We start from the raw sequence: 15,587 nt of genomic DNA on the forward strand, positions 1-15,587 counted from the left end.
TGCCATTAGAATTTCTCCAATTAGTACATGCGTTCCAATGGGAGAGTTGAGGAAACAAATATGCAATTATCTCAAGAATAAAACGTTCAAGCCATACAAACTTACCCTCAAATGATAGCCAACTATGTCCAGTCTCGTGAAATTCATTTGCAAGAATGTCTATACGGCTAATCTTTTGATACACCCCCCTAATTAGAGCACTTGGATTGGCCCGTTTAGCTTAAAACAGCTATCTGACGACGATACCACTATTTCAGGGGGGTGGCAAAACCCCTTCGATGGAGAAATGTCATTTTTTACAACTAATTCAACAAGTATAGGGTCTTTCCTACCGCAGCCACTCCCAAAATGCCCAGATTTCACACAAAATCCCACCAAGAAAGGCTTTCAATGGTTTAAAGCCTTGTTTTTTTTTTTGTGCTAATGGTTACGTCATCCCTGTAATATTCATCAAGTTCAATAGAGCTTTGCCCCTGGCCCACCGCTAGGATTTGTAGAACATTGAGCGACCATAGTCCCCGACCCTTTAGATGAGGATGAGAAATACCATTAGCCCGGCGGGGTAGAATCTTTCAGTGGGCGGGCTTACCCGGTCAACTTTAATCTCCAAGTACAAGGATGTATGTATGTGTAGGAGTGTCTAGCCTGGGAGGGAAATATCATTCAACACACTGAGTACGTGGTTTCCTCTGGGCCTCTACCACCACATATGCTCGGAGACACACTACATGTAAGGATTCGGATCAGTTTTTTGTCTGCTTTCTCCTTCTCCAAAGCGTTGTCAAAACCAAAGTTAAGTTTTAACAGTTAAAGATACAATACATAATAGATAGAATGCTCGATAAAAACGAGTAAAATGAAACAGCCGGAGCCTTAGAGTATCTCCTTGCACCCCCGTTTTACATCACTTCCGAAAGACGATTTCGTGGAATTCTTTGTCCGTGTATAGCATCCTCTTTGTGCTTTACCTACACAAAATCTAGTTCTCTTTTCATACTCTTAACGGTATCGTCTTCTTCTACATCAGATGAAAAACACAAGACTAGAAAAGCAAAAAAAAAAGAACTTAACACCAAGAAATTAGAATTTGCAGGATTCTTACATCTGCTTAGAAGATCTTAGAAGTTAGACTCAAAGCAAGGCCGAGCATGTGATCAGCCTAGGCCTCCTGTAGTCTCTACCAGACTCCGAGTCGCTGGAAAAAATTGTAGAAATGGTACAAATAGAGGAGTATGCCGGCCAGAGGAATATAGCCGGCTAGGCAACAGTAACGCGACCGCGATCGCGAGCTGTTCCCTGGCCGGTTATATTCCTCTCTATTTGTTCCATTTCTACGATTTTCCAGCGATCCGGAGTCTCGTAGAGACTAGGCCTCCTGTATCCTGGTGTAGATAACAATCTACATATGGTATGTGTTATCGGCTTGCATCCCGCCGCCATCAATGATCCGTCGAAACGGTTGGTGTTGCTGGTTAGGTACTCTCCGAGCAGAGGTTCGGCGTGGTTTAGGCGTGACACCGGACATGAAAACTCTACAAAACATAAAGCCCGACAGAAACGCCTACCCGATAATTAGCTAAAAGTTAAACATGTAACACAATCCGCAGACAAACCTCTGCTTGGAAAGCAGTGTCTCAATGTGGCATAATCGGCAGTTTAGTTTAGGACCTAAATGCCCCGTGTTTAAACTCTACCGTACCATCATTCACCCGAACGATAGTCCCCTTCATGTGTTCAGCTAACAGAAGGGCATGTCACCCCGTAAGGGGCCGTATAACTAGTACCGTATAACCCCGTTGTCGACAGATGATGATGGCAATTTTGGAATAGAATCTTCTCAACCCATGAATGAGGGTCTGCATGGGGGGTCCCGACACAATTTACGCTGAATTCAGAAGAACCCCCTACGTATTACGCTAAATCAAGGAAGGCAATTACGCTAAATTTGGTTGCCTCGCTACGAATGACGTAGATAAGACGGTTTTCCCTACTAATTACGGGAAATATAAAACTAGGCTGCCTACGCCTTACGGAAAAGAGCATGCAGACCCTCATGAATCAGCCGAGAAGATGTTGTCGGGGAAAACTGAAAGAAGGCGAATGAAAAACGCGGCATATAATAAGACAGTCACAAGTTTCCTCCAACAACATCTACATGGAGAGTACTTGCTTTCGTCTGCAGCAAAATTCACGTTTGTCACATGTAAGTCAACCCTAACTCCTTGTTTTTCAAAAGAGCCAATGCATCACTCTCCAAGCAGATGCTATTGCGAAAAAATGTGACTTTCTTATCATATACCGCGTTTTTGTCCGCTTTCCCCACATTCCTTGTTCTCGCTTTCTTTGTGGGACAACCGTAGTTGAGTAACAACAAAAGATGCGGAGTCTTGCCCGGCCAGCTGCAGGCAGAAGCATTTCTTTGATTTTTTTATATAAAAGAACGGAAATTAGGTCTAGGGCTAGCGGTAATGTGACCCTATCCTCACACCCGGGTCAAATGCAGTGATGCATATCTACATCCCAGCGGGAGTGGGAGGCCTGTGTCACAGGAACTAATCGCCAGTGCTTTCGTTATGTCCAAGCAGATGTATGGGGGGGGGGGGAGCAAAGTCATTATCCAAGGGCTAAACGGTGTCCAACTATAAACATTCCAAAGTGACAAAAACAACTACGGATTTGGTGCTGTCAGTGTGTCAACATCTGCACACTTGCCACTAAGACCCATTTTTTTAAAACTATATAAATCCCTATAACATTTTTGGTTGAAACGTACCGTAAGCTTTGAAAATGATAAGCACGTGTTCACGTGCTCCTGTTGGGGTAAAACACCCGACGTTTCTGAACACAATATCAGCCTATACAGGTCCTGTCTCCCCCCACACAGGCAACCACTCCAGTTCCAGAATGCCATTGCCATATAAAACCACATATGACAGAAAATATTTTGAAACAAAAACGGAAACAAAACTGTACAATAAAATTACTTACCATCCCGATCTGCTAATTAAACATAAATGAACTGCAGTTTCCCAACTCGCCAATTTGCCAACATGATGATCTTTTTTCTCGATGGCTGCCGTGCAAGGTGCATATCTAATCTATTTAATGTACTATCGCGGATACATTCCAAGAGCATTCCACTCCAGAAGCGGGTCTTATGATTCCTTAGAGAATAGATAGTTATGCTTGGATCAAGTTTGTTTTGTCAAATTTACCCAACACGCAGGGCGATCATTATAGCGATCGAATCTTGAATACCCCTGATAATCATTCCACTTCAGTGTGCACGGGGGTTGGGGTGGTGTACTGACAAGAGGAACAGGTACCGGTTGTTACTGGTATAAATATAATACTTTGACGTTTTATGATTACTTTTTTTTAAGTAGACGACATTTGAGCACACACACATCAGCAAAACTGCCAGCCAACGCGTTTCATTATTATTTGTGGGTCATTCTTTAGTAATCCGTCCATTTATAACATAGTCTTTCTAGATAGCAGAGTGCACATGTTTTCTTGAAAAGTCTATGTATCCCAAATCTCTGTATCCCAAGAGTCTAGACTCTCTAGTCTTCAAACTTTCTGTGTACCTTCCTTCATATCTGATAGCCTTTCGACTGCTTTCGTTGAGCAAGAAATTGTACCCGATGTCAGCCATACAAGCAGGTTCGGCGCTACCATTTTACTTTGACATAGTTTCAACGTCTTATACTTTGTATCCCAAGATGGGATAGTCTTCAAACTTTTTATATCTCCTTTTGTGTGTGATAGTCACTAACTGCTTCGTAAATCTTATCCCGAATATCGTTAACGAGAAAGTGTAGGGTGAATTTGTATCCCCAAAAATATCATCTATACAACAGACCCATTTGAAGGGTTTACAGTACTGCACACAACGGGCACAGGGCCGGCCATCTGGATGTTAATCCCAGGCAATCCACATACTTGAAAATCAAGTTAATTAGATGATAATCAGCTGTTAATGGCCGTTACACACGCCCAGGCGTATGTCCTTTTCTGTGTGATTCCAAGACGCTAGTGGACATTTGAAGCCTTTTGAAAAGCATTGTCAGCCCACGAAAAGTTCGCTGAAGTTAGACGGTCGTGATGGACCGGTCGGTGACATGGCATNTCGGAAAATACACCGGCCCTTCTCTTACGTGTATTTTTTCCGACTACTACTATATCTACGCGACTCAACCTCTGCTTGGAGAGTACCGGCCATCAGGATGATAATCCCAGACATGTCGACAATCCACACATAGCTAGTTTTTCACAATCGATTTAATTAGGTGATAATCAGCTGTTAATGGCCGTTACACACGCCCAGGCGTATGTCCCTTTCTGTGCGATGTCAAGATGCTGGTAGACATTTGAAGCCTATTAGAAAAGCCTTGTCAGCCCACAAAAAGTTAAGATTACAATACTCTTAAGTTAGACGGATATGCCTTAGACCGGTCGGTGACATGGCATAGGCCGTTGCCAATAGCAACAAACGATGAACGAAAAACAAAACACCGTCAGTACCCACTGTTTTCCCATCGTCTATGTTCTTTGCTTGGAGTTGCCTGCTTGGAGATTGGTTGATTGACATTGATTCAGGCAACGCTACTATCATGTTCTCAGATCCGATGTAAGTGTAGTGACTGAGCTTTAGCATACTAACGCACTAAAACTGCGTGCATCAGGTGCTAAAATGTAAAATCAGCTTTAAAACGTTTTATAACTTGGAATGTCAGAGAAAAGGCACCAACCATTCGGGGACGTATAGTAGAGTAGCTGTTTCTCCAACCTATCAGGTGACTCACTCAAGACCCCTTCCAACCCTGTCGGCAATTCCTAGAACGCTAATTAAAAAATAATTAATTACCAACCACAACTTCCACACAACAGACACGCTTCCACGAAAAAGTAGGTGGTATATCCTCCAAGCAGAGGTTGGGTAGCAGGGATTTGTAGTGGCCGAGATTTTAATGGGGAGCCAACAAGTAAAAATTCAAGCCACTACTCATTGACTGAACCTTTGCTTGGAGAATAGTGATTCATATCTGCTACACGCTGATTCACCTGAAGAGACCAAATACAAGTCAACCAACATTTCTTTTCAATTACATGAATTTCCTATGTATGTTTTATTAGACTGTCGCCCAACATATGACACAAATGTCATCCCACCTTCCTAATAGCCCTTTAAAACTTTGTTCACAGGAGCCCCTGTACAAGACCAACGACTTCATGGTCGTCCCGCCCGGCAGACTCCAACGATGCTCAAGAGATGGTACCCTGGTTTGTGAAGGTCATCAACACCTACCCGGACAAACAGCACCTGAAACTCCAATGGCACGTGCCGAACAACGACGGGGTGTATGTGAAGGAGTCGAGTGAGAACAAGCCTCTCAAAGAATACACTGTCAAGTATGGGGAGATCGTTGCTGTACATCTGTCACAAAATAAGACACATACTCCACTGGCCGGCTGACTTCCCTTGTGTCCTATAGACTCTATTTGTCCAATTTCTACAATTAGACCACCGATCCGCGGATCCTGGTAGAGGCTAGTGGCAGAGATAGAGAGGGCCTAGAACGCTTGATTGAATTGATTAGATGATGCATTACTTATTCTACTACGAAACGTCTTGCCTGGATTGGTGATTGGAGCATAAAATAATTCGGTTGCCTGACGACTGAAACAAGACTAATGGTGTGTGGTCATAATGATATTCCTATGTCTCTTTTAATGTACACCTGTGTTAGAAAAATGTGGGTAAGACAATTAGGAAAGAAAGACTTACATGTTTTCTCCAGTTGTCAGGAGGAAGGATTTCTAAAGTTATATTTGCATTTCTATTTGGATTTCTTAATCTCCCTGCGTGAAATATAACTTTCTACATACACCCAATACGCGTGTCCAGTGTCCAAGAAAGTACAACAGTGACTTCTTCAGTGTAGTGTACCGTTTTCCATGATGCTATTAATGCAGTGTAATAGTACTATTGTCAATGTTGACATTCATTGTAGACTATCAGTTGAATACAAAACTAAAAACTTTTATCGGGCCGTTGATTATTGTGAGATGATAGGAACAAGGTATTGCACCATTTAACTCCCATTCTTTTACAGAGAATCGCTTCTAGGAACAGCGCCGTTATTAACGTTTAGCCGCTCTGGTGACACGAGGCTTTAAGCCGCGCCGAAGGTACAAGGCTGTGGGGGCTTTTAACCGCGCTGTGTCCGGCGGCTTTTAACCGCGCGGTGTCGGGCGGCTTTTAACCGCGCTGTGACCGGCGGCTTTTAGCCGCGCTCTGACCGGCGGCTTTTAACCGCGCTGCAACGGGCGGTTTTTAACCGCGCTGTAACCGGCGGCTTTTAACCGCGCTGTGACCGGTTACTTTTAACCACGCTGCAATGGGCGGCTTTTAACCGCGCTGCAATGGGCGGCTTTTAGCCGCGCTGTGACTGGCGGCTTTTAGCCGCGCTGTGACTGACGGCTTTTAACCGCGCTGTGAACGGCGGCTTTTAACCGCGCTATGACCGGCGGCTTTTAACCGCGCTGTGTCGGGCGGCTTTTAGCCGCGCTGTGACCGGCGGCTTTTAACCTCGCTGAAGGCACCGGCGGCTTTTAACCGTGCTGTGACCGGCGGCTTTTAGCCGCGCTGATGGCCTACGGCGGCTTTTAGCCGCGCTGATGGCGCTTAATTATAGCATACTCAGCAGCTTCACTTTCAACATTTGGGTATCTTGAGGTTTGAACATTCGAGACGAAAAAAGGGAATAAATTGGATTTTCCCCTTTAAATTTGGATCGTGTTTATAGTATTTGCAGAAAAGCATTATAATTTGGTTACATTTGGGCACAATAATGGTAGCAAATATTTGCGTCAATGGTCCATCATTGTTCATCACAAGACCATCTGTAACTTTAGACTATACATGACAATTTCTATGCCATAGCAAATATATATGTACGATGCTGTGATAGGGATATTTACAAGGATGGCTCGCATGTATCACATATATCCCTAGATGGTATGATGTACGCTTAATGCAATATTTAATGTATACGTAAGTAAATAGAAAGGGACTTATTGACAGCCGACATAACTGTGCAGGAGCAACATCTTTTGACTTTAGTTTTAGTGACTGTCAACAATCTGTAGGTATCGGTACGTTATCTTAATCATTCGTGTGTTCTAATATGGCCTTGTTGGCACACCAATTTTGGGTCGGAATGACGTGCGGAAATCAGCTAATTTAAAATAGCTAATTCTGAAACATTTTCCTAATCGTATCAAAATATCGTACATATTTATGCTTAAAGAAGGCATGGATTTCAAAGTACAATATTTTTGAAATTCATTTTTTTATTTATTTAATCTCAAGACGGATGGGTGGCACCCTACAGCTTTTGATATCTAATTTCCAAGGGAGCCCACCATACATGTAAACAATGCAAAACGTGTTACATTCAGCCAAAACACCAGAGGACAACATAAAGTACATCACGTGAAAACCAAAGGGTAAAAACATAATCACTGTCCAAAAACGTTCAAAAGTCAAACCCAAGAAAGTCCAGAGATAGCCTAGAGGTGAGAGGTCAGGAAGTTACATGAGTCATGTGTCTTCAGCCTGAAACTGCAGATGGAAGTGTGTTGTAGTAAGCTGCCTCTGTATGCAAAAGTGCGGTGGCAAGATGTGTTAGTGTAGCTGGGTTTGTGAAGCAATGAGGTTTGTCTGGTTTTGTGGTTGTATAACAGGTGGTCGTGTACAAACGTGACGTCTAGTGTCACAGACTCGCCACAGCATCATTTATTATTATCTTAAGGCATCTTTAAACTCAGTAGAGTTGTTACTTGACTTACGTCAAGTGTGTTGTACCTCAGAATGCGAAAGTGCGGTGGCCAGATGTGTTCCTGTAAATGGGTTTGTGTAGGGGTAAGCCCATTATTATTTATACATTTGAAAACCATGGCACACGTGTGCTCATCCCTAGCCTTCGTTGAATCAGTATAGAGAAACCTGGGAACATACCATGTCAATGTGTTCGTTCCAAGGGATAGTGCACAGTCAGGGAGAACATCTACTATTTAAATTAGTACACATGTTCAACAGTTTCTTGAGCAATTTGAGTTCTCAAAGGTGGTGCAGCTCTTAGCTTCCCACGTGTGCTGAATAGGATCCACTTTGTCATAGCAACGTTCAGTGTTAGACGGGTTGAATGTAACCATGTGACAAGGTTTGCTAGCTCGGAGTTAAAAATGGTCTCTATGAATACTGCGTCCTTGCTGAAACAGAAAATAGCATTATCGTTTGCATAAAGGCATACAAATTCTGATCACAAGGACCCTATATTGCTATATATTCATTGTTGGCAGATGTATAATATATCCAATGAGTTCCATTTCACAAAAACAAGAAAAAAAACACACACACAAAAACTCAAAGGTTTATCTATCGCCGGTAACTTGTGTTCGATCTATATCTAAATATCAGACCCAGATGTCGACGAATGTGCAGATGGCACAGACAACTGCCACGCTCAGGCAACCTGTACCAACACGGACGGCTCTTTTACATGTGATTGCACTGAAGGGTACAGTGGAAATGGAGTCAACTGTACTGGTAAGAACATTGAATTGGACAATATATTTATAGAATGCATTATCTTTATTGAGAAATGCATCAAAACTTAATGCACCATAGCTTTTTGTTTGTTTGTTTTATTGGGATCTCCATTAGCGATACCACCGAAGTGGTACCGCTATTCTTCCTGGAGTCCGACACTTACTCACATAGTAGCAAATATGACATGATTGTGTTATTTCTATCCACAGATGTCGACGAATGTGTTACTACCTGCTTTTACCACGATTTTCATTGATCCATTTGTTTTGTAATGTTACTACTACAAGAGATGTTGCCATTATACTATATTATGTACGTAACATTATAATATATATTAGGCTGCATCATTTCAATAGAGAAGTGTATCAAAACACTAAGTCTCATAGCATAGTTACAATGTAGCACAAGTGACGTGACTGTGCTGTTTGTATCCACAGATGTCGACGAATGTGCAGATGGCACAGACAACTGCCACGCCCAGGCAACCTGTACCAACACGGACGGTTCCTTCATCTGTGAATGTACCAACGGTTACGGTGGAGATGGAGTCACGTGTGCTGGTAAGAGCGTTAGGGATTGTATTGTGCGTTTGTACTTGTTGCATTGCATGTATTAGTTCCATTATATTCCATTTTAAAACGTTCACAAAGTCTCATGGGTTTATTCAGCACTGGAAACTTTTGTTGTTTGTATTCACAGATGTCGACGAATGTGCGAATGGCACACACAACTGCCATGAGGACGCAACCTGTTCTAACACAGACGGGGGATTCAACTGTACCTGTTACGAAGGATACGCCGGAGATGGGGTCACCTGCACAGGTATGAAATGCACTTTTCCTTATCGTTTGTCACCAGTCTGAAAAAACAGACATGCTTCTATTTGCATTATATATATATTGCATATCATAATAGACGACACATCTAGCAAAACATGATATGATCCTGAAAATAGGCTGTGACTAATGAACCTTTCACATGGAAATAGAGAAAAAGTGTTGCTAGCATGTACAAACTGAGGGGCTAAATGCATTCCACTCTGTGTGTATAAATCACCTCAAAGGCTTGTCTGACCTGGTCTTCACGGATGTCGGGATGGACTACATGACCCTGTCCTGGACGGCGTCTGCTGACCTGAATATAACCCGGTACCGGCTGCGCTATCGTCCCGCCGGGGCCTCGCACCGGGACCTGTCTCCCCCGCCCTCCCCGGGCGACACCGCGGCCACCGTGCCCGGACTGTGGGCAGACACAGAGTACACCTTCACCCTGACGGCGTTTGGAGATGGCGACCAGGAAGTTGGGGAGATCAGTGGGACAAACACAACAGGTTGGTTGGTGGTGAGGCATGGATGTAGGGAGGTTTAGATCTTTCAACGCGATTGACTTCAGAAAGGCTGCACTCTACTTTTGACCTAGAATGAAATTAATTGATCATCAATAATTTTATTGAGCAAAGAAAAAGTTCAGCATTGGCAGCTAAAGGCTGAATTCTGGTTGGACTTTAGACGGGGTTAAGGTCATTGGGTAAGGCTCTCTTTTTATAGTGTTCCTGGTATGGATTTGAGACCTGGTCATTAGGGCCCGTCTAACAATAGATTTGATCGCTGGCCATGTTTTCCAGCTGAAGTTATCGTGAACGTGGAGTGCCATGAGGATCACATGACCGTGACCTTCCCCAGAGCGGCGCTACCAGCGGTAGATGTCGACAACATGCACCTGCTGGACGCCAGCTGCGGCGCCACGGTTACAGACACGGAGGTGACTCTGCGGGCAGGTCTGCAGGACTGCGGGACCATTCAGGATGTGAGTATTCTTCTGAAAAATGGAGAATGGACACGGTCTACTGTCAGTAGATGTGAGTAGACGTGTGGAAAATGGAGAATAGACACGCGCAAAACACAGCGTACTTAGATATAGATATGGCGAGCAATGATTGCTAAGGACCTGGATGTCTTGTGTCTGAGGAGAGCCACACCTCGAGTACGTGGCTTACCACACTGATCGAAAAGAGTAGGGGTCCTTTCCGGTGTGAGTGGTTCAGAATCATTCCGGCCTAAATGGGATACGGTATCTTCCCAAGCAGCCTTAGTGCCCTTTGCTTTGCCTATTGAGTCAGAAAGTTGACCTTGCCTAAGCTTAATGTTTCTGACTTAGGAAGAGCAAATTCTGCTAAAGTTTAGTCTCCAGAAGTAGTTCTTGTGGCCTTGCATGGATCATGAGCAAACTGGTAAGACAAAGGTTGAAAATAAAAGGTCAAAAGTGCTTGAATGTAAGTTCATCTGTGACGGTAGATAGATAACATAATGACACAGTTTTAAGACTTTATATACGTACACAAAGTAAAGCGCTTACCAACAAGCTTTCGATCAGTGCTCTGATCCTTCTCAAGTTGTAATGACCCAAAACCTAAGTCGCACTTCCGGGACGGAAGTGTGACGTCAGTAAAGGGTCAAAGGTGCTTGACAGTCAGTACCGGCCCCCGTCTCGGTTGAGGGAAGGTTGATGGGCTCTGATGCATTTATCTGTTTTCAGTCGTCAGAAGCTGACAAATTCATCTTCACCAACGAGGCCATCGCCAGTCAGCTGACGTCTGACAATGGAGCCGTGAGAGGAACCCCTTTCAGCAAAAGGTTCCGGTGTGAGTTCCTTCGTCAGTACGTGGTCTCACAGGGGAGGGAGATTCTCTACAACATCCCGTCTCCTCGGTAAGTTCCTCCGTTAGTACGTGGTCCCGTCTCCTCGGTAGGTTTCCCCGTCAGTACGTGGTCTCACAGGGGAGGGAGATCCTCTACAGCATCCCGTCTCCTCGGTGAGTTCCTCCGTCAGTACTTGGTCTCAAAGGGTGGGTGGTGGTGCTGACCTTATCATGAGTGCAGAATTCTAGATTGAAATCCAGCCTCCAGGTTCATGTTTACATTCATTCTGAATGTCTTATCAGAGTGAAATGAATACTTTTTAATACAATATGGTTCTGTTTTAGTGTGCAAGTTGTGGACGCGGAAAACAGCTTCACCTTTGAGATGCACATGTTCACTTCGTCAGACTTCACTGCAACATACAACGCAGACGACTACCCTGTGCAGGTCTGCTGTTATTTTATTTTTTTTAAATAATGTCTGTCAAATTACTTGTCTTGTTATGGTTATATGAAAACTGTCATTGTCATCTGGTGTGCAAACCAGCAGGAAAGTCATTACTCCCGTTTCAGTTATGCTTGTTATCTATTGATATAACAATGTAACCACTTTCTTTGCCTGACTCGTCCCTCTCCCAATGTAATGTGTCTTTTATTGTTTTCTCCTTTATTTGTGCATGGATAGGTGACCTCAGCCGACCGGCTGCACTTCGGGTTGAGCGTGAACTCACCTCTGAACGACCTGGAGCTGTTCGCTCTCCGCTGCCTCGCCACGCCCAGTACCGACCCTGACGACTCTCCCAGCGTCAGCATCATCCAGGACGGGTACGTCACTGTTCACGTGATTATCTTACATCAAAGGTTGATTAGTTTGTTCGCACATGGCAAGAGTCCGATGTTCTCATTTAAAACCTACTCCAGTTATCATGTTAAAAATTCGGTCAGTAAACCATTATTCTGTGGCGTTCACGCTGACTTCTCTCCTAACGTTATAGGTGTCACATAAACAACGCATCAGCCAGGCTGTTGCATGTTAGGCCAGTAAATCATTATTCTGTGGCATTCACAGTCACTTCATTCCTGTAGGTGTGACGTCGACACCACGCTTCAGCTTGACACAGACCGGTCTAACGACATGGCCTTATACTACTCCATCCAGTCCTTCACATTCCCCAACATTGACGATCCCAGTCTGGTAAAATAGGCAGTCATTGGTCAGGTGGTGGCAGGGCTAGCTGTCAGCCAATAGGGAGTCATTAGTAGCGGCAGGGCTAGCTGTCAGCCAATAGGGAGTCATTGGTGGTGGCAGGGATAGCTGTCAGCCAATAGGGAGTCAGTGGTGGTGACAGGACTAGCTGTCATCCAATAGGGAGTCATAGGGAGTCATTGGTCGGGTGGTGGCAGGGCTAGCTGTCAGTCAATACACCCGATTCTGTTATTATTATCATGAAGATTTGTTAATCATGGGGCATGATTTGCGAATACGTTCGGATGATCAGTGCCTTCTTATGGACTGAGGCCGTATGATTAGCGAAGAGTTCGCGCTGGGATAATCAGGAGTCGGGGTCAACAACCCGTGATGCTGACCCAACATGGCGGCGCCCACAGAAGGACGGAAGGTGTGTGGCGGTCGGCGATATGAGCCTGGAAACTCCTTTCCAAGCATATTCATTCCACGTAACACGTTCAACAGGTAACGTTAGGTCTTATAATCCAGGCTCCGTTTTTTTCTTCGATAATAAGACTTGCGTGAACCTGTGGTTGGGAAGCAGTAAACTAAATCATATCCATTTTAATGGCGCCAAGGAGGTAAATATATATAACCTTCTTGCTAAGTATCGGCTCTAACGGACTTCCCTGACCGGGTAAGACGGATGATATTTTACATAAGTCTCTTGTCCGAGGATCAAGTATACCGGTAAGTAGCCCTCAGTTTAAATATATAGCGTCGACTAACGTTATCATGGCTAACCGGTAAGGAACCATGTCAGCATGGACAAAATAAAAATTATGCAAGCTTTGGTCTATTAAAAAGCTGGGGCCAATTGCCAATATAATGTAAAGTACCATATACAACATTTGCATGCTTTATGTGATTATGTGAAGAGTTGTTAAGGCATGGACCTTAGGTATAAGTTCAGAATGCCAGAATAGATTCTCAGTTGCAATGATACCCCCCTCCCCCAAACCTGGAGAGTACTGCATTTACAGGGGGTTCTGGACAAGAAGGGCTCAGCTGTTCAGGGCGGGCGAACTGAAATATTAGCTTAAGCTTAAGTACAGGGGCCCCACTCACAACAATCCAAGCAAGGGTTCACATGAAGTATCCACTGTCTATAAAACTGCTTCCATTCATAATTCCAGAGTATGATACCCTGGGAAAACCTGACCCCAGAGCCGCGCGCAAGGTTTACCGATCTTTGGCACACACGCCCCTAGAACACCCACCGCCCAACACCCACCTGCTCGACAATCCAGCTGGCCTCAACTATCACTTGCCTTTCAGAGAAGTAAGTGATAGTCAGGTCCCGGGCTGGCATGAAGTGGGGCCAGCTGGTTGGTAGTGCCTAGTGTGTGGGTGTATAGTTGCGGGCGTGCGTGAAGCAGGCAGGGATCGGTAACTCTTCTTCGTGCCGCTTCTTTGAGTTTGGTTTCCCTGGGTAAGACTATGACTATCTACAATTTTTTACACTGACAGTTCTACCTCATCATGATTGGCTGTTTAAATTTTCTCAGACCATTCACTATTGCTTCAGTTTCATTTTTGGTAAATCTTTCCCCAGGAAATGGGCGTCATAATCCAAACTTGCTGCTGTGATGTGGGGCTGTGTGTTTAGGGCAAGGTGCATGCGTTGTGCAAAATGCAGAAAAATTCTGTTTTAGCTCCTTGTCAGTGGTTGGTTCAAAATTTCTGTCACAGCCTGCTCAAAAATTGGATCAGAATTGTACAATATTACCTTACCATAAACAAAGCTAAGCTGAATGATGAAAACAGTCTTCTCAGCAAAACATGTAATTTTGACTGTGCACGTTGAACAGTCAGCAGTCATGCCAAAACAGAAAAAGGTTGATAAATGTTGAATATACATTTCCTTTCTGCATTGTAGTTGATAATGAAAATAAATTTGTTATTCCAAACTATCCAAAGTACAATCTGAACGTATTCTGTAACACTCAAAGAGACCAATACACAATGACATGTAAATGTTTGTCTCACTCTCCATTGTGATACTAGTCTGTACTACTATAAGCAGGCCTGGACTTGAACTTGATCCTCTGGACATGAATCGTGGTGTCATCTAGACTGTGGTGTCCTACTGGCCAAACAGTTAGGGTGTTTGGTCCAGAGCGCAGGGGTCCTGGGTTTGAATCCCCTGACATGCCATTCATATTGTGCCTTCGGCACAACACTGATTCACATAACTTTCCTCACTTCACTTTCATGTAACATAGGATAGGATGTTAAAAGAAAAAACTTAAATGGAGGCCCAGTGTTTGAAGAGAGCCACACCTTGGGTATAGTTCTCACCAGACATAGTTCACAGTGGTTAAAATATACAGCGCAATTCACACATTTAGGTTACCAGAGTTACATAATGTATTGCTGAATGGCAGCTGCTCCAGACCCTTCCTATTCAGCCCCACCAATTACAAGCTCCTTGCAATTCAGCTTATGGTGCCAAGAGATCTACTTGTCCGTAATTCAAAACTGTATCTGTTCAATAACATCCTGGACCTGGATTTTCTGTACTACTACTACTAGTACCTGTACCCACCCATGCATGTGCATGGATGTACATGTCCGTATCCAACTTGTATCACACAGGCTTACAGGCTTTCATCAAATGAATTGAATCCAGTCTTCATGTGCGCCGAGTGCAGCAGTACAGTCTAAAATTCAAATACCAGACTTTGATGTTGGATAGCTGTTGGTACAAGTTTTGTCTGTTGACACTGTGTATTGTGCATCACCCTGGTCCCATCCCTCATGCAGGTCAGATCACCATCCCACCCAAGGGAGTAGCTCAGAATAATCATAGTTCAATTAGAACACTGTTCTAGTTGGTGTCAGCACAACGATGAAATAATTGCGGTCCTCTGAAAGTGCTAAAAATCAACAAATACCAGACTTTGATGTTGGATAGCTGTTGGTACAAGTTTTGTTTGTTGACACTGTGTGTTGTGCATCACCCTGGTCCCATCCCTCATGCAGGTCAGATCACCATCCCACCCAAGGGAGTAGCTCAAAATAAATCATAGTTCAATTAGAACACTGTTCTAGTTGGTGTCAGCACAACGATGAAATAATTGCGGTCCTCTGAAGTTGCT

General features: G+C 44.0%; 3 protein-coding genes across 3 annotated transcripts in view; 1 reads left to right on the plus strand and 2 right to left on the minus strand.

The window, feature by feature from the left end:
- Positions 1-6,050, plus strand: part of LOC118416900 — a 135,326-nt gene extending 129,276 nt beyond the window's left edge. Inside the window, exon 2 of the mRNA XM_035822186.1 lies at positions 5,209-6,050. Coding sequence (XP_035678079.1) covers positions 5,209-5,479 — 271 coding nt within the window. The 3' untranslated portion in view covers positions 5,480-6,050. The remainder of the gene's footprint in view (positions 1-5,208) is intronic.
- Positions 1-15,587, minus strand: part of LOC118416894 (neuronal pentraxin receptor-like) — a 626,618-nt gene that overhangs the window by 362,680 nt on the left and 248,351 nt on the right. The gene's annotated exons all lie outside the window — the stretch shown is intronic.
- LOC118416887 (uromodulin-like 1) overlaps positions 1-15,587 on the minus strand; it is a 388,377-nt gene that overhangs the window by 92,841 nt on the left and 279,949 nt on the right. The window lies entirely within an intron of this gene.

This window comes from Branchiostoma floridae, chromosome 5, assembly GCF_000003815.2.
Source record: "Branchiostoma floridae strain S238N-H82 chromosome 5, Bfl_VNyyK, whole genome shotgun sequence".
NCBI lineage: Eukaryota > Metazoa > Chordata > Leptocardii > Amphioxiformes > Branchiostomatidae > Branchiostoma > Branchiostoma floridae.